Source organism: Pseudophryne corroboree, chromosome 1 (genome assembly GCF_028390025.1).
Source record: "Pseudophryne corroboree isolate aPseCor3 chromosome 1, aPseCor3.hap2, whole genome shotgun sequence".
NCBI classification, from domain to species: Eukaryota; Metazoa; Chordata; class Amphibia; order Anura; family Myobatrachidae; genus Pseudophryne; species Pseudophryne corroboree.
Genome location: NC_086444.1, coordinates 141,240,604 through 141,262,117, shown reverse-complemented (window position 1 = coordinate 141,262,117; position 21,514 = coordinate 141,240,604). Strand labels below are relative to the sequence as shown.

The 21,514-nt window shown below is 46.4% G+C and overlaps 1 protein-coding gene across 1 annotated transcript in view; it reads left to right on the top strand.

Moving 5' to 3' along the window:
• The first annotated feature begins 1,859 nt into the window (after nucleotides 1-1,859).
• Nucleotides 1,860-21,514, top strand: part of LOC134992127 (uncharacterized) — a 32,280-nt gene continuing 12,625 nt past the window's right edge. The window contains exon 1 of the mRNA XM_063950797.1: nucleotides 1,860-2,097. Coding sequence (XP_063806867.1) covers nucleotides 2,049-2,097 — 49 coding nt within the window. The 5' untranslated portion in view covers nucleotides 1,860-2,048. The remainder of the gene's footprint in view (nucleotides 2,098-21,514) is intronic.

Genomic DNA, 21,514 nt, shown 5'->3' with positions numbered 1-21,514 from the left:
ATATAAAATCAAACACATTCTTACGTGTTCTTCCACCTTCGTTGTGTACTTTATCAGATGCCCATGCAGCCTACTATACGTAGGTAAGACTAAAAGACAATTAAAAGAACGCATGGCCATGCATAGATCCAGCATCCGTGCAGCTTTGGAAGGCAAAGGTTCGGACCAGCCAGTCGCTAGACATTTTATGGAACAAAAACACAACCTGGCCACATTACGCTACAAGATGATTGACTGTATTCCTCCTAACATCAGACGGGGTGATAGAGATCGGAAACTATTGCAGAGAGAAGCATTTTGGATCCACACCCTGAAAACCTATAAACCGCACGGCCTCAATGAAATACTGACATACACCTCATTCCTATGAGACTGTATCTTCCATTATGTGCGAGTCGCACACACAGTAATTTCTTCCCCATCACCACATTATTTGTCCTTTCCACCTCCGCAGAAAAGTTACAACATAGAATGTCTGCAGCACATTGTTTAATTTGATACATTTATCATGTTTATTTAATAGCTGATGTATGTGAGCCTTTATCTTTTATCATTTAGGTTTGATGCCACATCGTGGATATTTATATTCTATTGGTATATCATGGCTTTTTGCCATTTTGCACACTTATTAGTGACATGGGTGTAGAGTTTACACTTGGCCGCATTATGTTCTATTAGACATGCATGATGCAGATCGCATTGTAGCCTTACATCACTCCATACAACAGCTACCCGTACACCCTGTTGCCATGTTCATTGGAGACATTGTTTTGTGTAGATTTTAACAGTTTCGTTTTTACTACATTGTATTCACTGAGGGTTTTTTTCACCTCCCAGTGAGTTCCCGACACGCCGGCGCGGACGCGCCACGATGATGTCATCGGGACTCCGACGGGACAGGTGTTCACGGTGATGGTGCACTCTTTATAAGGTATGTCTTTTTGTATGTATGGTGGTCTTGACAAAGGGAATAAAACCCCGAAACGTTGACAACTGCTACCTGAGCTCTGTCAATTATTTAGTCCACGAGTGCCGGCTACCTTTGGAATTCTATGCATTTGAAAACCAGGGCACCGTGGCAAGTGTTCCTTCTACAGCAGAGTGCCGGACACAACCAGCATTTGTATATATATATATATATATATATATATATTTTCCCCCAATTCGATATGTGATCCAAAAATTATAATGGGTACATGAACAGAGTTATTGCTACAACCTATTGCTGCTCCAATAATCCAATGTGTATATTTGAAACAAGTAATAAATAAAATAACTTTACTTTTCTGTTGCTGATTTAGTAAATTATTCTGGAACAGAGCAGGCTTGTGGAAGGTGTTAGAATCCAATTCCTACTGTGTAGGTGTGAAAAGTCTCAGTGTGAGAGGTCTTTGAAGTAGATTTCTTGTGGGGGTAGTGATGTCCTTTGTCCTGGGGAATGGCTGGAGTTACACCCACCCAACCAGGATCTGTGTTCAACATGCTACAGTCAATCTAGCTGCTTGAATGTCCTCCTGCCCTGGAAAATCCAAGCTCCTCCTCTTATCCATCTACATTAAACAGTAAAAATAGTTCTTTATCTGTATCTGTTCTGGATACTAGAGAAATACAAAGCTATGACTTTAAGACCGTAACAAGTATTTCTAGCAGAAGCACTCCTGAAAATCAAGCTACAAAGGGAAATATAAGCCCTGAGCACAAGTACAACTCCTTGTAAGTGCCAGGAAGTAACAGCAAACAAACACCAGATGAAAGAGATTATACTGCTTTAGATAAAACTGCTAGGCAACTTTTCTAAGTTGCTCAAAGTGGAGGAGGAACTCAATCATAGCAACCGCAAATACTGAAATACAAGAGTTCAAACAATGAGCAATGAGAACATCCACAGTGCTGACAGTGGTCTGAGTTCTATATAGATATCTGAAGCAGATAGCTCATATTCAGAACATACATTGTGGGTTGAATATCTATAATTATTGTCCTAGCCATGAAAACAGTTCCTCGTTATAGACGGTTTATAATGATCTGTTAATGGGCAGCAAAGCAGAATGAGAGCCTCCAGGAAGAAAGTCACATTCAGTGAGGACCCTGTGATATGTAAGTATATATATTGAATTACACAATAATCTCCTACATTTCCTTTCATTTTCTGCATACTGCAACAGTAGGAGGCACAGTACAACTGTATATGACCTAGAGAAATCTAAGAACAATGGAATATCTTGATAGTCCATAGATCGATCTATCTCCTATTGTTTTCGTATATAGAAAATTAGATAAATAGATACAAATATACTTTGTGAAGCTTATAATTAAGTTGAAGATTTTGGCGTGTTTTATCTTTGTTTTTTTGTTTCCTTTTTTTTGTTTACAAAATACTATAGGCTGCTACTGAGCCCACCCCCCATGGATAGTGCAGATTCCAACATATTTCCCCCTTTCCAAAGATGTATAATAGGTCTACAGATAAATGATGTTCCATAGACAATATTCTAATTTTGGTGTCTTCTTTCTGGCTTTTCGGAGCCTGTACGTAGTATAACATTGAGGCAACAATTTGTCACTTTCCAAATAATCGTTATTGACATACATGCCTACTCTCTCGTAAACAGTCAGGAGACTCCCAAAAATATGGATCCATGTCCAATTGTGGATATCACGGCATTGTCTACAGAGGGTGGGGCATCACCAAGCTCCCAGCACCACCCACTTCTGTTGCACCATTTATTATTATTATTATTATTATTATTATTATTACATTTTATTTATAAGGCGCCACAAGTGTTTCACAGCGCCGTACAAAGGACAGTACACAGGGAGACAAACTTAGCATTACAGTAAATAAATAACAGAAATAGAGTACAGGTAACAAAGAGCACTACACATTCTCAAGACATAATACAGCTAAGATGTAAGTAGTGAGGGAGTAATCATCGTACTACTAGGGGCTGGTGGCCATAGATGGAGATGAGGCTTCACCAGCCGGAGAAAAAGTGGTAAAGATGGTCGCTGAGTAGGGGAGAGCTGCGAGTGAAATTTGTCGAGAAGAGGGCTTAGATAACAAGAGGAAAGAGGGTCCTGCTCTGAAGAGCTAACAATCTAGTGGGAAGGGACAACAGACAGATGACATGAGGTGCAAGCAAGCGGGAGGAAGCCTGATGGCAGTATGCAAGCAAAGCTGAGATGTTCAAGGCATGAGGCAGGGGGATGGAGGAGCGGCCTCAGGACTAGGTTTTGCATCTGGAAGGTAAGCTTTGATGAATAGGTGGGTTTTTAGTGCCCGTTTGAAGCTTTGCAAGGTCGGGGAGAGTCTAATGGAGCGGGGGAGTGCGTTCCACTGAATGGGTGCAGCACAGGCATAGTCTTGAACTCGAGCATGGGAAGCAGTGACCAGGGCGGTGGAGAGGCGACGGTCATTGGTCGACCGTAGGGGGCGGGAGGGAGTATGAAATGAGAGAAGGTTGGAGATGTAGGAAGCAGTGGAATTAGAGATTACCTTACATGCCCCCACAGTGCCCACCCGGCTGCCGCCTCCCGGAGGGGCAGCCCAAATGTCAGCAAGTATGATTATACAGCACTTTACAGAGAATATTTCTAGTCATCCACAACAGTACTTGTCTCAGTGGGGTTCAGAGTTCCTTACCACACAGACATACAGTGGGCGGCTGGGTTAGTTTTGTATATTCATAGAGAACTGGCAGATTAGTACTCTAAGAGGGAATTTAATTATCCATGATCTGTTTTCACGGTAAAAATTTGCAGTAAATGCCTGTTAAAATAGTTTTTGGGGATAATTAAATTACCCCATTTTTTCACTCCAGTCTCTTCGTGAAAAAACACAGGATCTGGGAAAAGTTTCCCGATCCATGTGTTTTCGCTATAACGGCCGCAAAAACACCGCACTTATCAGGGATTGTGTTTCTCCTTCCTTCGGGGTTAATTGAATTCTAAAATAAAATTTCTTGCTGTATCTTCAAGTTTTCAAGAGTATATTAGTGCATATAAATTTTACACCTATTTAGCTGCATTCAGATTTCATCTCTGCTTTTGATATGTTCAAGCAGCATTTAGAGAGCATCAGAGTGCATTTAAATTGTCCAAGTTCAGTCAAGAGTGATAAAGGACAATTATGTTTAAAAGGGCATGGTCTATTTAAAGTCTACAGCTATAATTCATATTGTATGCATGCTAATGCCTATGGGTGGTTATTCCGAGTTGATCGCTCACTAGCAGTTTTTAGCAGCCGTGCAAATGCCGCCACCCACTGGGAGTGTATTTTAGCTTAGCAGAAGAACGAATGAAGGGATCGCAGAGCGGCTACAAAATATTTTTGTGCAGTTTCAGAGTAGCTTCAAACCCACTCAGCGCTTGCGATCACTTCAGACCATTCAGTTCCTGATTTGACGTCACAAACATGCCCTGCGTTCGCCCAGCCATATGCCTGCGTTTTTCCTGGCACACCTTCGTTTTTCCGAACACTCCCTGAAAACGGTCAGTTGACACCCAGAAACACCCTCTTCCTGTCATTCACTCTGTGGCTGCCAGTGCGACTGAAAAGCATCGCTAGACCCTGTGTAAAACTACATTGTTCGATGTTTAAGTACGCCGCGCATGCGCATTGCACAGCATATGCATGCACAGAAGTGCCTTTTTTTTGCATCATCGCTGCACAGCGAACGAATGCAGCTAGCGATCAACTTGGAATGACCACCATGATACCCATTGACAGACCGAGCTTGTATCAATAATATATTGTAATGTGTATTTTTATGCTTCAGTATTGTATGTGACAGTGCTGTGTGTCTGTTGCTATAGGCCTTATTCAGGTTTATTAGTAAACTACAAAAATAAGCAATTGGGCAAAACCATGTTGCCTTGCAGGTGGGAGAGATGTAACATGTGCAGAGAGATTTAGATTTGTGTGGGATGTGTTCAAACTGAAATCTAAATGGCAGTATAGAAATTAAGCAGCCAGCACAGAAACAATATAACCCATCCAAATCTAACTCTCTGCACATGTTACATCTGCTTCACCTGCAGTGCACATGGTTTCACCCAATTGCAACCTTTATTTGGTTTGCTCCCTGAATAACCCCCCCCCCCCATACAGAGCCGGATTAAGACTATGTGGGGAACCGGGGCACTTCAAACAGTGGAGCCTTTAATAAAGAGGCAGACAGAAGAATTATATGAATATATATTTATACATATATTCATATAAATCATACATATCACTATATAGGCATCCCGTATAATATATATATATATATATATATATATATACACACACACACACACACATATATATATATATACACATATTTAGTATATACACACATATATTTATCTATCTATCTATCTATCTATCTATATATAAATATATATGCACTGTGTATGTGTGTGTGTGTGTGTGTGTGTGTGTGTGTGTGTGTGTGTGTGTGTGTATGTGTATATATATATATATATATATATATATTTATAACCCAGAGCCTACAATATAAAATTTTCATGACAGCAGCCTTACGTGCATGGCAGGAACAGCTGGTTCCTCTATCTCCACCAAGCCACACAGTTGCTTCTTCCTTTCATGCAGCCTGTGCGCCCAGCAAGTGACTGAGCCGCAGGCTGCTCCTGTGCACACACTATTGGCGCCGCGGCTGTGAATCGGTGAGCTGGGAGCGTAACCACAGTTCGGATCGGTATGAGAGATCCGATCTGTGGCAGGCTGCTGGGGGCCCTTTTAGAAATGGGGGCCTGGGGTACTTACCCCCAGGGCCCTCCCCTTAACCTCTTAAGTGGCATGCCTGGAAAATTTCCAGGCCAGCCGTGCTGCGCAGACTGGCAACCCTGGAAATTTTCTGGGCATACCACTGCTCCCCCTCCCTCCTCCTTGCAGTCTGTTCTGCCGGTGGGCGTTTGCAGAATGACGCAATCTCGTTGTGAAGTTAGGACGCGATCACGTAGTGATGTCAGGATGCGAATACGTTGTGACATTAGGACGCGATCACGTCCCATGACGCGATCATTTTGAATCATCGATGGTCGGTGGCCATCCCTAGCTACCCATAGGGAATGAGCATTCCCTAGCAACGAGCATTCCCCGAGGCAACGAGAATTGATCCCAGAGCATAAAACCCCTGTCAAAAATCATGACACATCATGTAAAACCCCTGGCAATGCGCATGAAACCCCTGGCACCGTGCAGGTAAAAAAAAATAAAAAACCTGCCCTGGGAGGTATGACCAAATTCGAAAAATCGCCACTGAAGGGGTTAATCCGGCTCTGCCCCCATATGTCTAATTTTAAGAATATCTTTCCAAGACCTGCCACGTCAATGTCACGTTTGCTTGTCCTCAACTTTGTTGCGGAAAATTTTCCTAAATGAAAAATATACAAATAAAATAAAAATAAAAAGATGTTTTATGCATTAAAATTAGTGATGAGCGGGTTCGGTTCCTCGGAATCCGAACCCGCCCGAACTTCAGCTTTTTTCTCACGGGTCCGAGCGACTCGGATCCTCCCGCCTTGCTCGGTTAACCCGAGCGCGCCCGAACGTCATCATCCCGCTGTCGGATTCTCGCGAGACTAGGATTCTATATAAGGAGCCGCGCGTCGCCGCCATTTTCACACGTGCATTGAGATTGATAGGGAGAGGACGTGGCTGGCGTCCTCTCCGTTTATAGAGAAGAGACTAGAGTAGAGAGAGACACAGTATTTAGTAATTTTGGGGAGCATTAGGAGTACTACTACTTGCTGAAGTGATAGTGTGACTGTATATCTGACTTGTGGGGGAGACAGTGGGGAGCAGTTAGAGTCTGAGAGCAGGAGTACATATTTTAACATACAGTGCACACTTTTGCTGCCAGAGTGCCACACTGCCATTGTGACCACACTGACCACCAGTATATTGTGATTGTCTGCTTAGGAGTACTACTTGCAAGTTGCTGATAGTGTGACCAGTGACCTGACCACCAGTTTAATTAATCACCACCAGTTTAATATATATATATAATTGTATATATATATAATTGTATACCACCTACCCGTGTTTTTTTTGTTTTTTTTCTTCTTGATACATACTATAGTAGCTTACTGTAGCAGTCTGCGGTGCTGAGCTGACAGTGTCCAGCAGGTCCATCATCAGTCATTACATAATAAATATATATACCTGTCCGGCTGCAGTACTAGTGATATTATATATATATATATATTAATTTCATCTCATTATCATCCAGTCTATATTAGCAGCAGACACAGTACGGTAGTCCACGGCTGTAGCTACCTCTGTGTCGGCAGTCGCTCGTCCATCCATAATTGTATACCACCTACCCGTGGTTTTTTTTTTTGCTTTCTTCTTGATATATACTACTATAGTAGCTTACTGTAGCAGTCTGCGATGCTGAGCTGACAGTGTCCAGCAGGTCCGTCATCAGTCATTACATAATAAATATATATACCTGTCCGGCTGCAGTACTAGTGATATTATATATATATATATATATTAATTTCATCTCATTATCATCCAGTCTATATTAGCAGCAGACACAGTACGGTAGTCCACGGCTGTAGCTACCTCTGTGTCGGCAGTTGCTCGTCCATCCATAATTGTATACCACCTACCCGTGGGTTTTTTTTTCTTTCTTCTTGATACATACTACTATAGTAGCTTACTGTAGCAGTCTGCGGTGCTGAGCTGACAGTGTCCAGCAGGTCCGTCATTACATAATAAATATATATACCTGTCCGGCTGCAGTACTAGTGATATTATATATATATATATATATATATTAATTTCATCTCATTATCATCCAGTCTATATTAGCAGCAGACACAGTACGGTAGTCCACGGCTGTAGCTACCTCTGTGTCGGCAGTCGCTCGTCCATCCATAATTGTATACCACCTACCCGTGGTTTTTTTTTTTCTTCTTTCTTCTTGATACATACTACTATAGTAGCTTACTGTAGCAGTCTGCGGTGCTGAGCTGACAGTGTCCAGCAGGTCCGTCATCAGTCATTACATAATAAATATATATACCTGTCCGGCTGCAGTACTAGTGATATTATATATATATATATATATATATATATTAATTTCATATCATTATCATCCAGTCTATATTAGCAGCAGACACAGTACGGTAGTCCACGGCTGTAGCTACCTCTGTGTCGGCAGTCGCTCGTCCATCCATAATTGTATACCACCTACCCGTGTTTTTTTTTTTTCTTTCTTCTTGATACATACTACTATAGTAGCTTCATGTAGCAGTCTGCGGTGCTGAGCTGACAGTGTCCAGCAGGTCCGTCATCAGTCATTACATAATAAATATATATACCTGTCCGGCTGCAGTACTAGTGATATTATATATATATATATTAATTTCATCTCATTATCATCCAGTCTATATTAGCAGCAGACACAGTACGGTAGTCCACGGCTGTAGCTACCTCTGTGTCGGCAGTCGCTCGTCCATCCATAATTGTATACCACCTACCCGTGGTTTTTTTTTTTCTTTCTTCTTGATACATACCACTATAGTAGCTTACTGTAGCAGTCTGCGGTGCTGAGCTGACAGTGTCCAGCAGGTCCGTCATCAGTCATTACATAATAAATATATATACCTGTCCGGCTGCAGTACTAGTGATATTATATATATATATTAATTTCATCTCATTATCATCCAGTCTATATTAGCAGCAGACACAGTACGGTAGTCCACGGCTGTAGCTACCTCTGTGTCGGCAGTCGCTCGTCCATCCATAATTGTATACCACCTACCCGTGGTTTTTTTTTTTCTTTCTTTCTTCTTGATACATACTACTATAGTAGCTTCATGTAGCAGTCTGCGGTGCTGAGCTGACAGTGTCCAGCAGGTCCGTCATCAGTCATTACATAATAAATATATATACCTGTCCGGCTGCAGTACTAGTGACATTATATATATATATATATATATATATTAATTTCATCTCATTATCATCCAGTCTATATTAGCAGCAGACACAGTACGGTAGTCCACGGCTGTAGCTACCTCTGTGTCGGCAGTCGCTCGTCCATCCATAAGTATACTAGTATCCATCCATCTCCATTGTTTACCTGAGGTGCCTTTTAGTTGTGCCTATTAAAATATGGAGAACAAAAATGTTGAAGTTCCAAAAATAGGGAAAGATCAAGATCCACTTCCACCTTGTGCTGAAGCTGCTGCCACTAGTCATGGCCGAGATGATGAAATGCCATCAACGTCGTCTGCCAAGGCCGATGCCCAATGTCTTAGTACAGAGCATGTAAAATCCAAAACACCAAATATCAGTAAAAAAAGGACTCCAAAATCTAAAATAAAATTGTCGGAGGAGAAGCGTAAACTTGCCAATATGCCATTTACCACACGGAGTGGCAAGGAACGGCTGAGGCCCTGGCCTATGTTCATGGCTAGTGGTTCAGCTTCACATGAGGATGGAAGCACTCAGCCTCTCGCTAGAAAAATGAAACGACTCAAGCTGGCAAAAGCACAGCAAAGAACTGTGCGTTCTTCGAAATCCCAAATCCACAAGGAGAGTCCAATTGTGTCGGTTGCGATGCCTGACCTTCCCAACACTGGACGTGAAGAGCATGCGCCTTCCACCATTTGCACGCCCCCTGCAAGTGCTGGAAGGAGCACCCGCAGTCCAGTTCCTGATAGTCAGATTGAAGATGTCAGTGTTGAAGTACACCAGGATGAGGAGGATATGGGTGTTGCTGGCGCTGGGGAGGAAATTGACCAGGAGGATTCTGATGGTGAGGTGGTTTGTTTAAGTCAGGCACCCGGGGAGACGCCTGTTGTCCGTGGGAGGAATATGGCCATTGACATGCCTGGTCAAAATACCAAAAAAATCAGCTCTTTGGTGTGGAAGTATTTCAACAGAAATGCGGACAACAGGTGTCAAGCCGTGTGTTGCCTTTGTCAAGCTGTAATAAGTAGGGGTAAGGACGTTAACCACCTCGGAACATCCTCCCTTATACGTCACCTGCAGCGCATTCATCATAAGTCAGTGACAAGTTCAAAAACTTTGGGCGACAGCGGAAGCAGTCCACTGACCAGTAAATCCCTTCCTCTTGTAACCAAGCTCACGCAAACCACCCCACCAACTCCCTCAGTGTCAATTTCCTCCTTCCCCAGGAATGCCAATAGTCCTGCAGGCCATGTCACTGGCAATTCTGACGAGTCCTCTCCTGCCTGGGATTCCTCCGATGCATCCTTGCGTGTAACGCCTACTGCTGCTGGCGCTGCTGTTGTTGCTGCTGGGAGTCGATGGTCATCCCAGAGGGGAAGTCGTAAGCCCACTTTTACTACTTCCACCAAGCAATTGACTGTCCAACAGTCCTTTGCGAGGAAGATGAAATATCACAGCAGTCATCCTGTTGCAAAGCGGATAACTGAGGCCTTGACAACTATGTTGGTGTTAGACGTGCGTCCGGTATCCGCCGTTAGTTCACAGGGAACTAGACAATTTCTTGAGGTAGTGTGCCCCCGTTACCAAATACCATCTAGGTTCCACTTCTCTAGGCAGGCGATACCGAGAATGTACACGGACGTCAGAAAAAGACTCACCAGTGTCCTAAAAAATGCAGTTGTACCCAATGTCCACTTAACCACGGACATGTGGACAAGTGGAGCAGGGCAGGGTCAGGACTATATGACTGTGACAGCCCACTGGGTAGATGTATGGACTCCCGCCGCAAGAACAGCAGCGGCGGCACCAGTAGCAGCATCTCGCAAACGCCAACTCTTTCCTAGGCAGGCTACGCTTTGTATCACCGGTTTCCAGAATACGCACACAGCTGAAAACCTCTTACGGCAACTGAGGAAGATCATCGCGGAATGGCTTACCCCAATTGGACTCTCCTGTGGATTTGTGGCATCGGACAACGCCAGCAATATTGTGTGTGCATTAAATATGGGCAAATTCCAGCACGTCCCATGTTTTGCACATACCTTGAATTTGGTGGTGCAGAATTTTTTAAAAAAACGACAGGGGCGTGCAAGAGATGCTGTCGGTGGCCAGAAGAATTGCGGGACACTTTCGGCGTACAGGCACCACGTACAGAAGACTGGAGCAACACCAAAAACGCCTGAACCTGCCCTGCCATCATCTGAAGCAAGAAGTGGTAACGAGGTGGAATTCAACCCTATATATGCTTCAGAGGTTGGAGGAGCAGCAAAAGGCCATTCAAGCCTATACAATTCAGCACGATATAGGAGGTGGAATGCACCTGTCTCAAGCGCAGTGGAGAATGATTTCAACGTTGTGCAAGGTTCTGCTGCCCTTTGAACTTGCCACACGTGAAGTCAGTTCAGACACTGCCAGCCTGAGTCAGGTCATTCCCCTCATCAGGCTTTTGCAGAAGAAGCTGGAGACATTGAAGGAGGAGCTAACACGGAGCGATTCCGCTAGGCATGTGGGACTTGTGGATGGAGCCCTTAATTCGCTTAACAAGGATTCACGGGTGGTCAATCTGTTGAAATCAGAGCACTACATTTTGGCCACCGTGCTCGATCCTAGATTTAAAACCTACCTTGGATCTCTCTTTCCGGCACACACAAGTCTGCTGGGGTTCAAAGACCTGCTGGTGAGAAAATTGTCAAGTCAAGCGGAACGCGACCTGTCAACATCTCCTCCTTCACATTCTCCCGCAACTGGGGGTGCGAGGAAAAGGCTCAGAATTCCGAGCCCACCCGCTGGTGGTGAAGCAGGGCAGTCTGGAGCGACTGCTGATGCTGACATCTGGTCCGGACTGAAGGACCTGACAACGATTACGGACATGTCGTTTACTGTCACTGCATATGATTCTCTCCCCATTGAAAGAATGGTGGAGGATTATATGAGTGACCGCATCCAAGTAGGCACGTCAGACAGTCCTTACTTATACTGGCAGGAAAAAGAGGCAATTTGGAGGCCCTTGCACAAACTGGCTTTATTCTACCTAAGTTGCCCTCCCACAAGTGTGTACTCCGAAAGAGTGTTTAGTGCCGCCGCTCACCTTGTCAGCAATCGGCGTACAAGGTTACATCCAGAAAATGTGGAGAAGATGATGTTCATTAAAATGAATTATAATCAATTCCTCCGTGGAGACATTGACCAGCAGCAATTGCCTCCACAAAGTACACAGGGAGCTGAGATGGTGGATTCCAGTGGGGACGAATTGATAATCTGTGAGGAGGGGGATGTACACGGTGATATATCGGAGGATGATGATGAGGTGGACATCTTGCCTCTGTAGAGCCAGTTCGTGCAAGGAGAGATTAATTGCTTCTTTTTTGGTGGGGGTCCAAACCAACCCGTCATTTCAGTCACAGTCGTGTGGCAGACCCTGTCACTGAAATGATGGGTTGGTTAAAGTGTGCATGTCCTGTTAATACAACATAAGGATGGGTGGGAGGGCCCAAGGACAATTCCATCTTGCACCTCTTTTTTCTTTAATTTTTCTTTGCGTCATGTGCTGTTTGGGGAGTATTTTTTGGAAGGGCCTTCCGGCCTGACACTGCAGTGCCACTCCTAGATGGGCCAGGTGTTTGTGTCGGCCACTAGGGTCGCTTAGCTTACTCACACAGCTACCTCACTGCGCCTCTCTTTTTCTTTGCGTCATGTGCTGTTTGGGGAGTGTTTTTTGGAAGGGCCATCCTGCGTGACACTGCAGTGCCACTCCTAGATGGGCCAGGTGTTTGTGTCGGCCACTAGGGTCGCTTAGCTTACTCACACAGCTACCTCATTGCGCCTCTTTTTTTCTTTGCGTCATGTGCTGTTTGGGGAGTGTTTTTTGGAAGGGCCATCCTGCGTGACACTGCAGTGCCACTCCTAGATGGGCCAGGTGTTTGTGTCGGCCACTAGGGTCGCTTAGCTTACTCACACAGCTACCTCATTGCGCCTCTTTTTTTCTTTGCGTCATGTGCTGTTTGGGGAGTGTTTTTTGGAAGGGCCATCCTGCGTGACACTGCAGTGCCACTCCTAGATGGGCCAGGTGTTTGTGTCGGCCACTAGGGTCGCTTATCTTACTCACACAGCTACCTCATTGCGCCTCTTTTTTTCTTTGCGTCATGTGCTGTTTGGGGAGTGTTTTTTGGAAGGGCCATCCTGCGTGACACTGCAGTGACACTCCTAGATGGGCCAGGTGTTTGTGTCGGCCACTAGGGTCGCTTATCTTACTCACACAGCTACCTCATTGCGCCTCTTTTTTTCTTTGCGTCATGTGCTGTTTGGGGAGTGTTTTTTGGAAGGGCCATCCTGCGTGACACTGCAGTGCCACTCCTAGATGGGCCAGGTGTTTGTGTCGGCCACTAGGGTCGCTTAGCTTACTCACACAGCTACCTCATTGCGCCTCTTTTTTTCTTTGCGTCATGTGCTGTTTGGGGAGTGTTTTTTGGAAGGGCCATCCTGCGTGACACTGCAGTGCCACTCCTAGATGGGCCAGGTGTTTGTGTCGGCCACTAGGGTCGCTTATCTTACTCACACAGCTACCTCATTGCGCCTCTTTTTTTCTTTGCGTCATGTGCTGTTTGGGGAGTGTTTTTTGGAAGGGCCATCCTGCGTGACACTGCAGTGCCACTCCTAGATGGGCCAGGTGTTTGTGTCGGCCACTAGGGTCGCTTAGCTTACTCACACAGCTACCTCATTGCGCCTCTTTTTTTCTTTGCGTCATGTGCTGTTTGGGGAGTGTTTTTTGGAAGGGCCATCCTGCGTGACACTGCAGTGACACTCCTAGATGGGCCAGGTGTTTGTGTCGGCCACTAGGGTCGCTTAGCTTACTCACACAGCTACCTCATTGCGCCTCTTTTTTTCTTTGCGTCATGTGCTGTTTGGGGAGTGTTTTTTGGAAGGGCCGTCCTGCGTGACACTGCAGTGCCACTCCTAGATGGGCCAGGTGTTTGTGTCGGCCACTAGGGTCGCTTATCTTACTCACACAGCTACCTCATTGCGCCTCTTTTTTTCTTTGCGTCATGTGCTGTTTGGGGAGTGTTTTTTGGAAGGGCCATCCTGCGTGACACTGCAGTGCCACTCCTAGATGGGCCAGGTGTTTGTGTCGGCCACTAGGGTGGCTTATCTTACTCACACAGCTACCTCATTGCGCCTCTTTTTTTCTTTGCGTCATGTGCTGTTTGGGGAGTGTTTTTTGGAAGGGCCATCCTGCGTGACACTGCAGTGCCACTCCTAGATGGGCCAGGTGTTTGTGTCGGCCACTAGGGTCGCTTAGCTTACTCACACAGCTACCTCATTGCGCCTCTTTTTTTCTTTGCGTCATGTGCTGTTTGGGGAGTGTTTTTTGGAAGGGCCATCCTGCGTGACACTGCAGTGACACTCCTAGATGGGCCAGGTGTTTGTGTCGGCCACTAGGGTCGCTTAGCTTACTCACACAGCTACCTCATTGCGCCTCTTTTTTTCTTTGCGTCATGTGCTGTTTGGGGAGTGTTTTTTGGAAGGGCCGTCCTGCGTGACACTGCAGTGCCACTCCTAGATGGGCCAGGTGTTTGTGTCGGCCACTAGGGTCGCTTATCTTACTCACACAGCTACCTCATTGCGCCTCTTTTTTTCTTTGCATCATGTGCTGTTTGGGGAGTGTTTTTTGGAAGGGCCATCCTGCGTGACACTGCAGTGCCACTCCTAGATGGGCCAGGTGTTTGTGTCGGCCACTAGGGTCGCTTATCTTACTCACACAGCTACCTCATTGCGCCTCTTTTTTTCTTTGCGTCATGTGCTGTTTGGGGAGTGTTTTTTGGAAGGGCCATCCTGCGTGACACTGCAGTGCCACTCCTAGATGGGCCAGGTGTTTGTGTCGGCCACTAGGGTCGCTTAGCTTACTCACACAGCTACCTCATTGCGCCTCTTTTTTTCTTTGCGTCATGTGCTGTTTGGGGAGTGTTTTTTGGAAGGGCCATCCTGCGTGACACTGCAGTGCCACTCCTAGATGGGCCAGGTGTTTGTGTCGGCCACTAGGGTCGCTTATCTTACTCACACAGCTACCTCATTGCGCCTCTTTTTTTCTTTGCGTCATGTGCTGTTTGGGGAGTGTTTTTTGGAAGGGCCATCCTGCGTGACACTGTAGTGCCACTCCTAGATGGGCCAGGTGTTTGTGTCGGCCACTAGGGTCGCTTAGCTTAGTCATCCAGCGACCTCTGTGCAAATTTTAGGACTAAAAATAATATTGTGAGGTATTCAGAATAGACTGAAAATTAGTGGAAATTATGGTTTTTGAGGTTAATAATACTTTGGGATCAAAATGACCCCCAAATTCTATGATTTAAGCTGTTTTTTAGTGTTTTTTGAAAAAAACACCCGAATCCAAAACACACCCGAATCCGACAAAAAAAATTCGGTGAGGTTTTGCCAAAACGCGGTCGACCCCAAAACACGGCCGCGGAACCGAACCCAAAACCAAAACACAAAACCCGAAAAATTTCAAGTGCACATCTCTAATAAAATTCAGTGAATGGTTTATAACAGGGATGGGGAACCTTCGGCCCTCCAGCTGTTGTTGAACTACACATCCCAGCATGCCCTGCAACAGCTTTAGCATGGCCAAATAGCAAAACTGTAGCAAGGCATGCTGGGATGTGTAGTTCAACAACAGCTGGAGGGCCGAAGGTTCCCCATCCCTGGAATATCTCTTCAAAAACATTGTCTGTCTGCCACAAATGTCTTCACATTTGCAAATACCTATACACAAATAGCTGATACACAAATAGCTGGAGGATGTAGGCAAAATGATCCTTGAACGGTATGTAACAAATTAATTTGTGACAAGTAAATCTTGTGTTCAAGGGCTAGACCTGTAATTATATAACTACGACGGAAACCTGAAAGGGTGTTGGGCAATAAATGCCTAATACATACCTCCCAACTGTCCCCATTTTCAAGGGACAGTCCCATTTTATATAGGCCCCCATCCCTTATATAGGCCCAGTGGTGGGATTCAGCCGGTTCGCACCGGTTCTTCAGAACCGATACCTAATGTTAGGTATGGTTCTGAGAACCGTCTGTTAATGAGCGCCGCCAGCATAGGTGCAGATTCCGTTACCCCAGTAGAGCTTGCCGCCGCTGCCCCCGCAGCCCCCGCAGTAGATTGAGACGCGCAGGGGGCTGCAGAAGCGCTTCTGTACCGTAGCAATGGGGGGAAAAATGGCCGCCGCCAAGGAGGAGACAGATGCTAGAGGTCACATTTGACCTCAAGCGCCTGTCTCCTCGGCGGCGGGCATTTTAAGAGGGTGTTTTTTTTACACTACTATGGTACAGAAGCGCTTCCACAGCCCTCTGCGTGTCTCAACATACTGCGGGGGCTAGCAGTAACCACTGATGCCCGAACCCACCCTCCCTAACTTTACTGATGCAGCGGCCAGGAGATACCTGGCAATACGCAGGAAAGCCCTGGCAACGCACAGGAGACCCCCTAGCAACACGTATGAAACCCCTGGCAATGCACAGGAGACCACTAACAACGCGCATGAAACCCCTGGCAACGCACAGGAGACCCCTAGCAATGTAAGTGGCATTATTGTGTGTGGGCATAAAATGGTGTTAGGGCCATAACTGTGTGTATCATAATATGTAATTGGCGTTACAGTGTGTGGCATAACGCATAATGGGTGTTATTTGAGTATTAAATGCATGAATTATTAAACTACCTTTCGGTATACTTAAAAATAAGATTTTACTTACCGATAAATCTATTTCTCGTAGTCCGTAGTGGATGCTGGGACTCCGTCAGGACCATGGGGAATAGCGGCTCCGCAGGAGACAGGGCACAAAATTTAAAAGTTTGACCACTAGGTGGTGTGTACTGGCTCCTCCCCCTATGACCCTCCTCCAAGCCTCAGTTAGGATACTGTGCCCGGACGAGCGTACACAATAAGGAAGGATTTTGAATCCCGGGTAAGACTCATACCAGCCACACCAATCACACCGTACAACTTGTGATCTGAACCCAGTTAACAGTATGACAAACGTAGGAGCCTCTGAACAGACGGCTCACAACAATAACAACCCGATTTTTTTGTAACAATAACTATGTACAAGTATTGCAGACAATCCGCACTTGGGATGGGCGCCCAGCATCCACTACGGACTACGAGAAATAGATTTATCGGTAAGTAAAATCTTATTTTCTCTGACGTCCTAGTGGATGCTGGGACTCCGTCAGGACCATGGGGATTATACCAAAGCTCCCAAACGGGCGGGAGAGTGCGGATGACTCTGCAGCACCGAATGAGAGAACTCCAGGTCCTCCTTAGCCAGGGTATCAAATTTGTAGAATTTTACAAACGTGTTCTCCCCTGACCACGTAGCTGCTCGGCAGAGTTGTAATGCCGAGACCCCTCGGGCAGCCGCCCAAGATGAGCCCACCTTCCTTGTGGAATGGGCCTTGACAGATTTAGGCTGTGGCAGGCCTGCCACAGAATGTGCAAGTTGAATTGTGCTACAAATCCAACGAGCAATCGTCTGCTTAGAAGCAGGAGCACCCAGCTTGTTGGGTGCATACAGTATAAACAGCGAGTCAGATTTTCTGACTCCAGCCGTCCTTGAAATATATATTTTCAATGCTCTGACAACGTCCAGCAACTTGGAATCCTCCAAATCGCTAGTAGCCGCAGGCACCACAATAGGCTGGTTCAGGTGAAACGCTGAAACCACCTTAGGCAGAAAGTGAGGACGCGTCCGCAGTTCTGCCCTGTCCGAATGGAAAATCAGATATGGGCTTTAATACGATAAAGCCGCCAATTCTGACACTCTCCTGGCTGAAGCCAGGGCCAGTAGCATGGTTACTTTCCATGTAAGATATTTCAAATCCACCGATTTGAGTGGCTCAAACCAATGGGATTTGAGAAAATCCAAAACTACATTAAGATCCCATGGTGCCACTGGGGGCACAACCGGGGGCTGTATATGTAGTACTCCTTTTACAAAAGTCTGGACTTCAGGGACTGAAGCCAATTCTTTCTGGAAGAAAATCGAAAGGACCGAAATTTGAACCTTAATGGACCCTAATTTGAGGCCCATAGACAATCCTGTTAGCAGGAAATGTAGGAATCGACCAAGTTGAAATTCCTCCGTCGGGGCCTTCCTGGCCTCACACCACGCAACATATTTTCTCCAAATGCGGTGATAATGTTGTGCAGTCACCTCCTTCCTGGCTTTTACCAGGGTAGGGATGACCTCTTCCGGAATGCCTTTTTCCCTTAGGATTCGGCGTTCAACCGCCATGCCGTCAAACGCAGCCGCGGTAAGTCTTGGAATAGACACGGTCCCTGCTGAAGCAGGTCCCGTCTTAGAGGTAGAGGCCACGGATCTTCCGTGAGCATCTCCTGAAGTTCCGGGTACCAAGTTCTTCTTGGCCAATCCGGAGCCACGAGTATCGTTCTTACTCCCCTTTGCCGTATAATTCTCAGTACTTTTGGTATGAGAGGCAGAGGAGGAAACACATACACTGACTGGTACACCCATGGTGTTACCAGATCGTCAACAGCTATTGCCTGAGGGTCTCTTGACCTGGCGCAATACCTGTCCAGTTTTTTGTTGAGGCGGGACGCCATCATGTCCACCATTGGTCTTTCCCAATGGACCACAATCATGTGGAAGACTTCTGGATGAAGTCCCCACTCTCCCGGGTGCAGATCGTGTCTGCTGAGGAAGTCTGCTTCCCAGTTGTCCACTCCCGGGATGTTTACGTGGGCGACTGCCGTGATGTTGTCCGACTGAATCAACACCGGCTGACCCTGAAGCAGAGGTTTTGCCAGGCTTAGAGCATTGTAGATTGCTCTTAGCTCCAGTATATTTATGTGAAGAGACGTCTCCAGGCTTGACCACACGCCCTGGAAGTTTCTTCCCTGTGTGACCGCTCCCCAGCCTCTCAGGCTGGCATCCGTGGTCACTAGGACCCAGTTCTGTATGCCGAATCTGCGGCCCTCTAACAGATGAGCACTCTGCAACCACCATAGCAGAGACACTCTTGTCCTTGTGGACAATTTTATCCGCTGATGCATCTGCAGATGCGATCCGGACCATTTGTCCAGCAGATCCCACTGAAAAGTTCGTGCATGGAATCTGCCGAATGGAATCGCTTCGTAAGAAGCTACCATTTTTCCCAGGACTCTTGTGCATTGATGCACAGATACTTTTCCTGGTTTTAGGAGGTTCCTGACTAGATCGGATAACTCCCTGGCTTTCTCCTCCGGAAGAAATACCTTTTTCTGAACAGTGTCCAGAATCATCCCTAGGAACAACAGACGTGTCGTCGGGATCAGTTGGGATTTTGGAAAATTCAGAATCCACCCGTGTTGTTGGAGCACTACTTGGGTTAGTGCTACTCCGACCTCCAGCTGTTCTCTGGATCTTGCCCTTATCAGAAGATCGTCCAAGTAAGGGATAATTAAGACGCCTTCTCTTCGAAGAAGGATCATCATTTCGGCCATTACCTTGGTAAAGACCCGGGGTGCCGTGGACAATCCAAACGGCAGCGTCTGAAACTGATAATGACAGTTTTGGACCACGAACCTGAGGTACCCTTGGTGTGAAGGAGAAATTGGAACATGAAGGTAAGCATCCTTGATGTCCAAGGACACCATAAAATCCCCTTCTTCCAGATTCGCTATCACTGCTCTGAGTGACTCCATCTTGAACTTGAATTTTTGTATGTACAGGTTCAGAGATTTTAGATTTAGAATCGGTCTTACCGAGCCGTCCGGCTTCGGTACCACAAATAGCGTGGAGTAATACCCCTGTCCCTGTTGTAGGAGGGGTACCTTGACTATCACCTGCTGAGAATACAGCTTGTGAATGGCCTCCAATACCGTCGCCCTGTCGGAGGGAGACGTTGGCAAAGCAGACTTTAGGAAACGGCGAGGAGGGGACTTCTCGAATTCCAACCTGTAACCCTGAGATACTACCTGCAGGATCCAGGGGTCCACCTGCGAGTGAGCCCACTGTGCGCTGAAATGTTTGAGACGACCCCCCACCGCCCCTGAGTCTGCTTGTAAGGTCCCAGCGTCATGCTGACGCCTTTGTAGAAGCCGGGGAGGGCTTCTGCTCCTGGGAAGGAGCTGCTTGTTGCAGTCTCTTACCCTTTCCTTTGCCTCGGGGCAAATAGGAATGTCCTTTTGCTCGTTTGTTCTTATAGGAACGAAAGGACTGCGGCTGAAAAGCCTGCGGCTTTTTCTGCTGGGAGGTGACCTGGGGTAAAAAGGTGGATTTTCCGGCCGTTGCCGTGGCCACCAGATCCGATAGACCGACCCCAAATAATTCCTCCCCCTTATACGGCAATACTTCCATATGTCGTTTGGAATCCGCATCACCTGACCACTGGCGCGTCCATAAACTTCTTCTGGCAGATATGGACATCGCACTTACTCTTGATGCCAGAGTGCAAATATCTCTCTGTGCATCTCGCATATAAAGAAATGCATCCTTTAACTGCTCTATAGTCAGTAAAATACTGTCCCTATCCAGGGTATCAATATTTTCAGACAGTGACTCCGACCAAGCCACGCCAGCACTGCACATCCAGGCTGAGGCGATTGCTGGTCTCAGTATAACACCCGTATGTGTGTATATACTTTTTAATGTATTCTCCAGCCTCCTATCAGCTGGATCCTTGAGGGCGGCCGTATCAGGAGACGGTAACGCCACTTGCTTTGATAAGCGTGTGAGCGCCTTATCCACCCTAGGAGGTGTTTCCCAGCGCGCCCTATCCTCTGGCGGGAAAGGGTATAATGCCAATAACTTCTTTGAAATTAGCAGTTTTCTATCTGGGGTAACCCACGCTTCATCACACACTTCATTCAGTTCCTCTGATTCAGGAAAAACTATCGGTAGTTTTTTCACACCCCACATAATACCCCTTTTTGTGGTACTTGCAGTATCAGAGATATGCAAAGCCTCCTTCATTGCCGTGATCATATAACGTGTGGCCCTACTGGAAAATACGTTTGTTTCTTCACCGTCGACACTGGATTCAGTGTCAGTGTCTGGGTCTGTGTCGACCGACTGAGGTAAAGGGCGTTTTACAGCCCCTGACGGTGTCTGAGACGCCTGGACAGGTACTAACTGGTTTGCCGGCTGTCTCATGTCGTCAACCGACTTTTGTAGCGTGCTGACACTATCCCGTAATTCCATAAACAAAGCCATCCATTCTGGTGTCGACTCCCTAGGGGGTGACATCACCATTACAGGCAATTGCTCCGCCTCCACGCCAACATCGTCCTCATACATGTCGACACACACGTACCGACACACAGCAGACACACAGGGAATGCTCTGATAGAAGACAGGACCCCACTAGCCCTTTGGGGAGACAGAGGGAGAGTTTGCCAGCACACACCCAAGCGCTATAAATATATATAGGGACAACCTTAATAAGTGTGTTCCCTTTATAGCAGCTCAAATATTATAAATATCGCCAATAAGTGCCCCCCCTCTCTGTTTTTACCCTGTTTCTGTAGTGCAGTGCAGGGGAGAGTCCTGGGAGCCTTCCTCGCAGCGGAGCTGGGCAGGAAA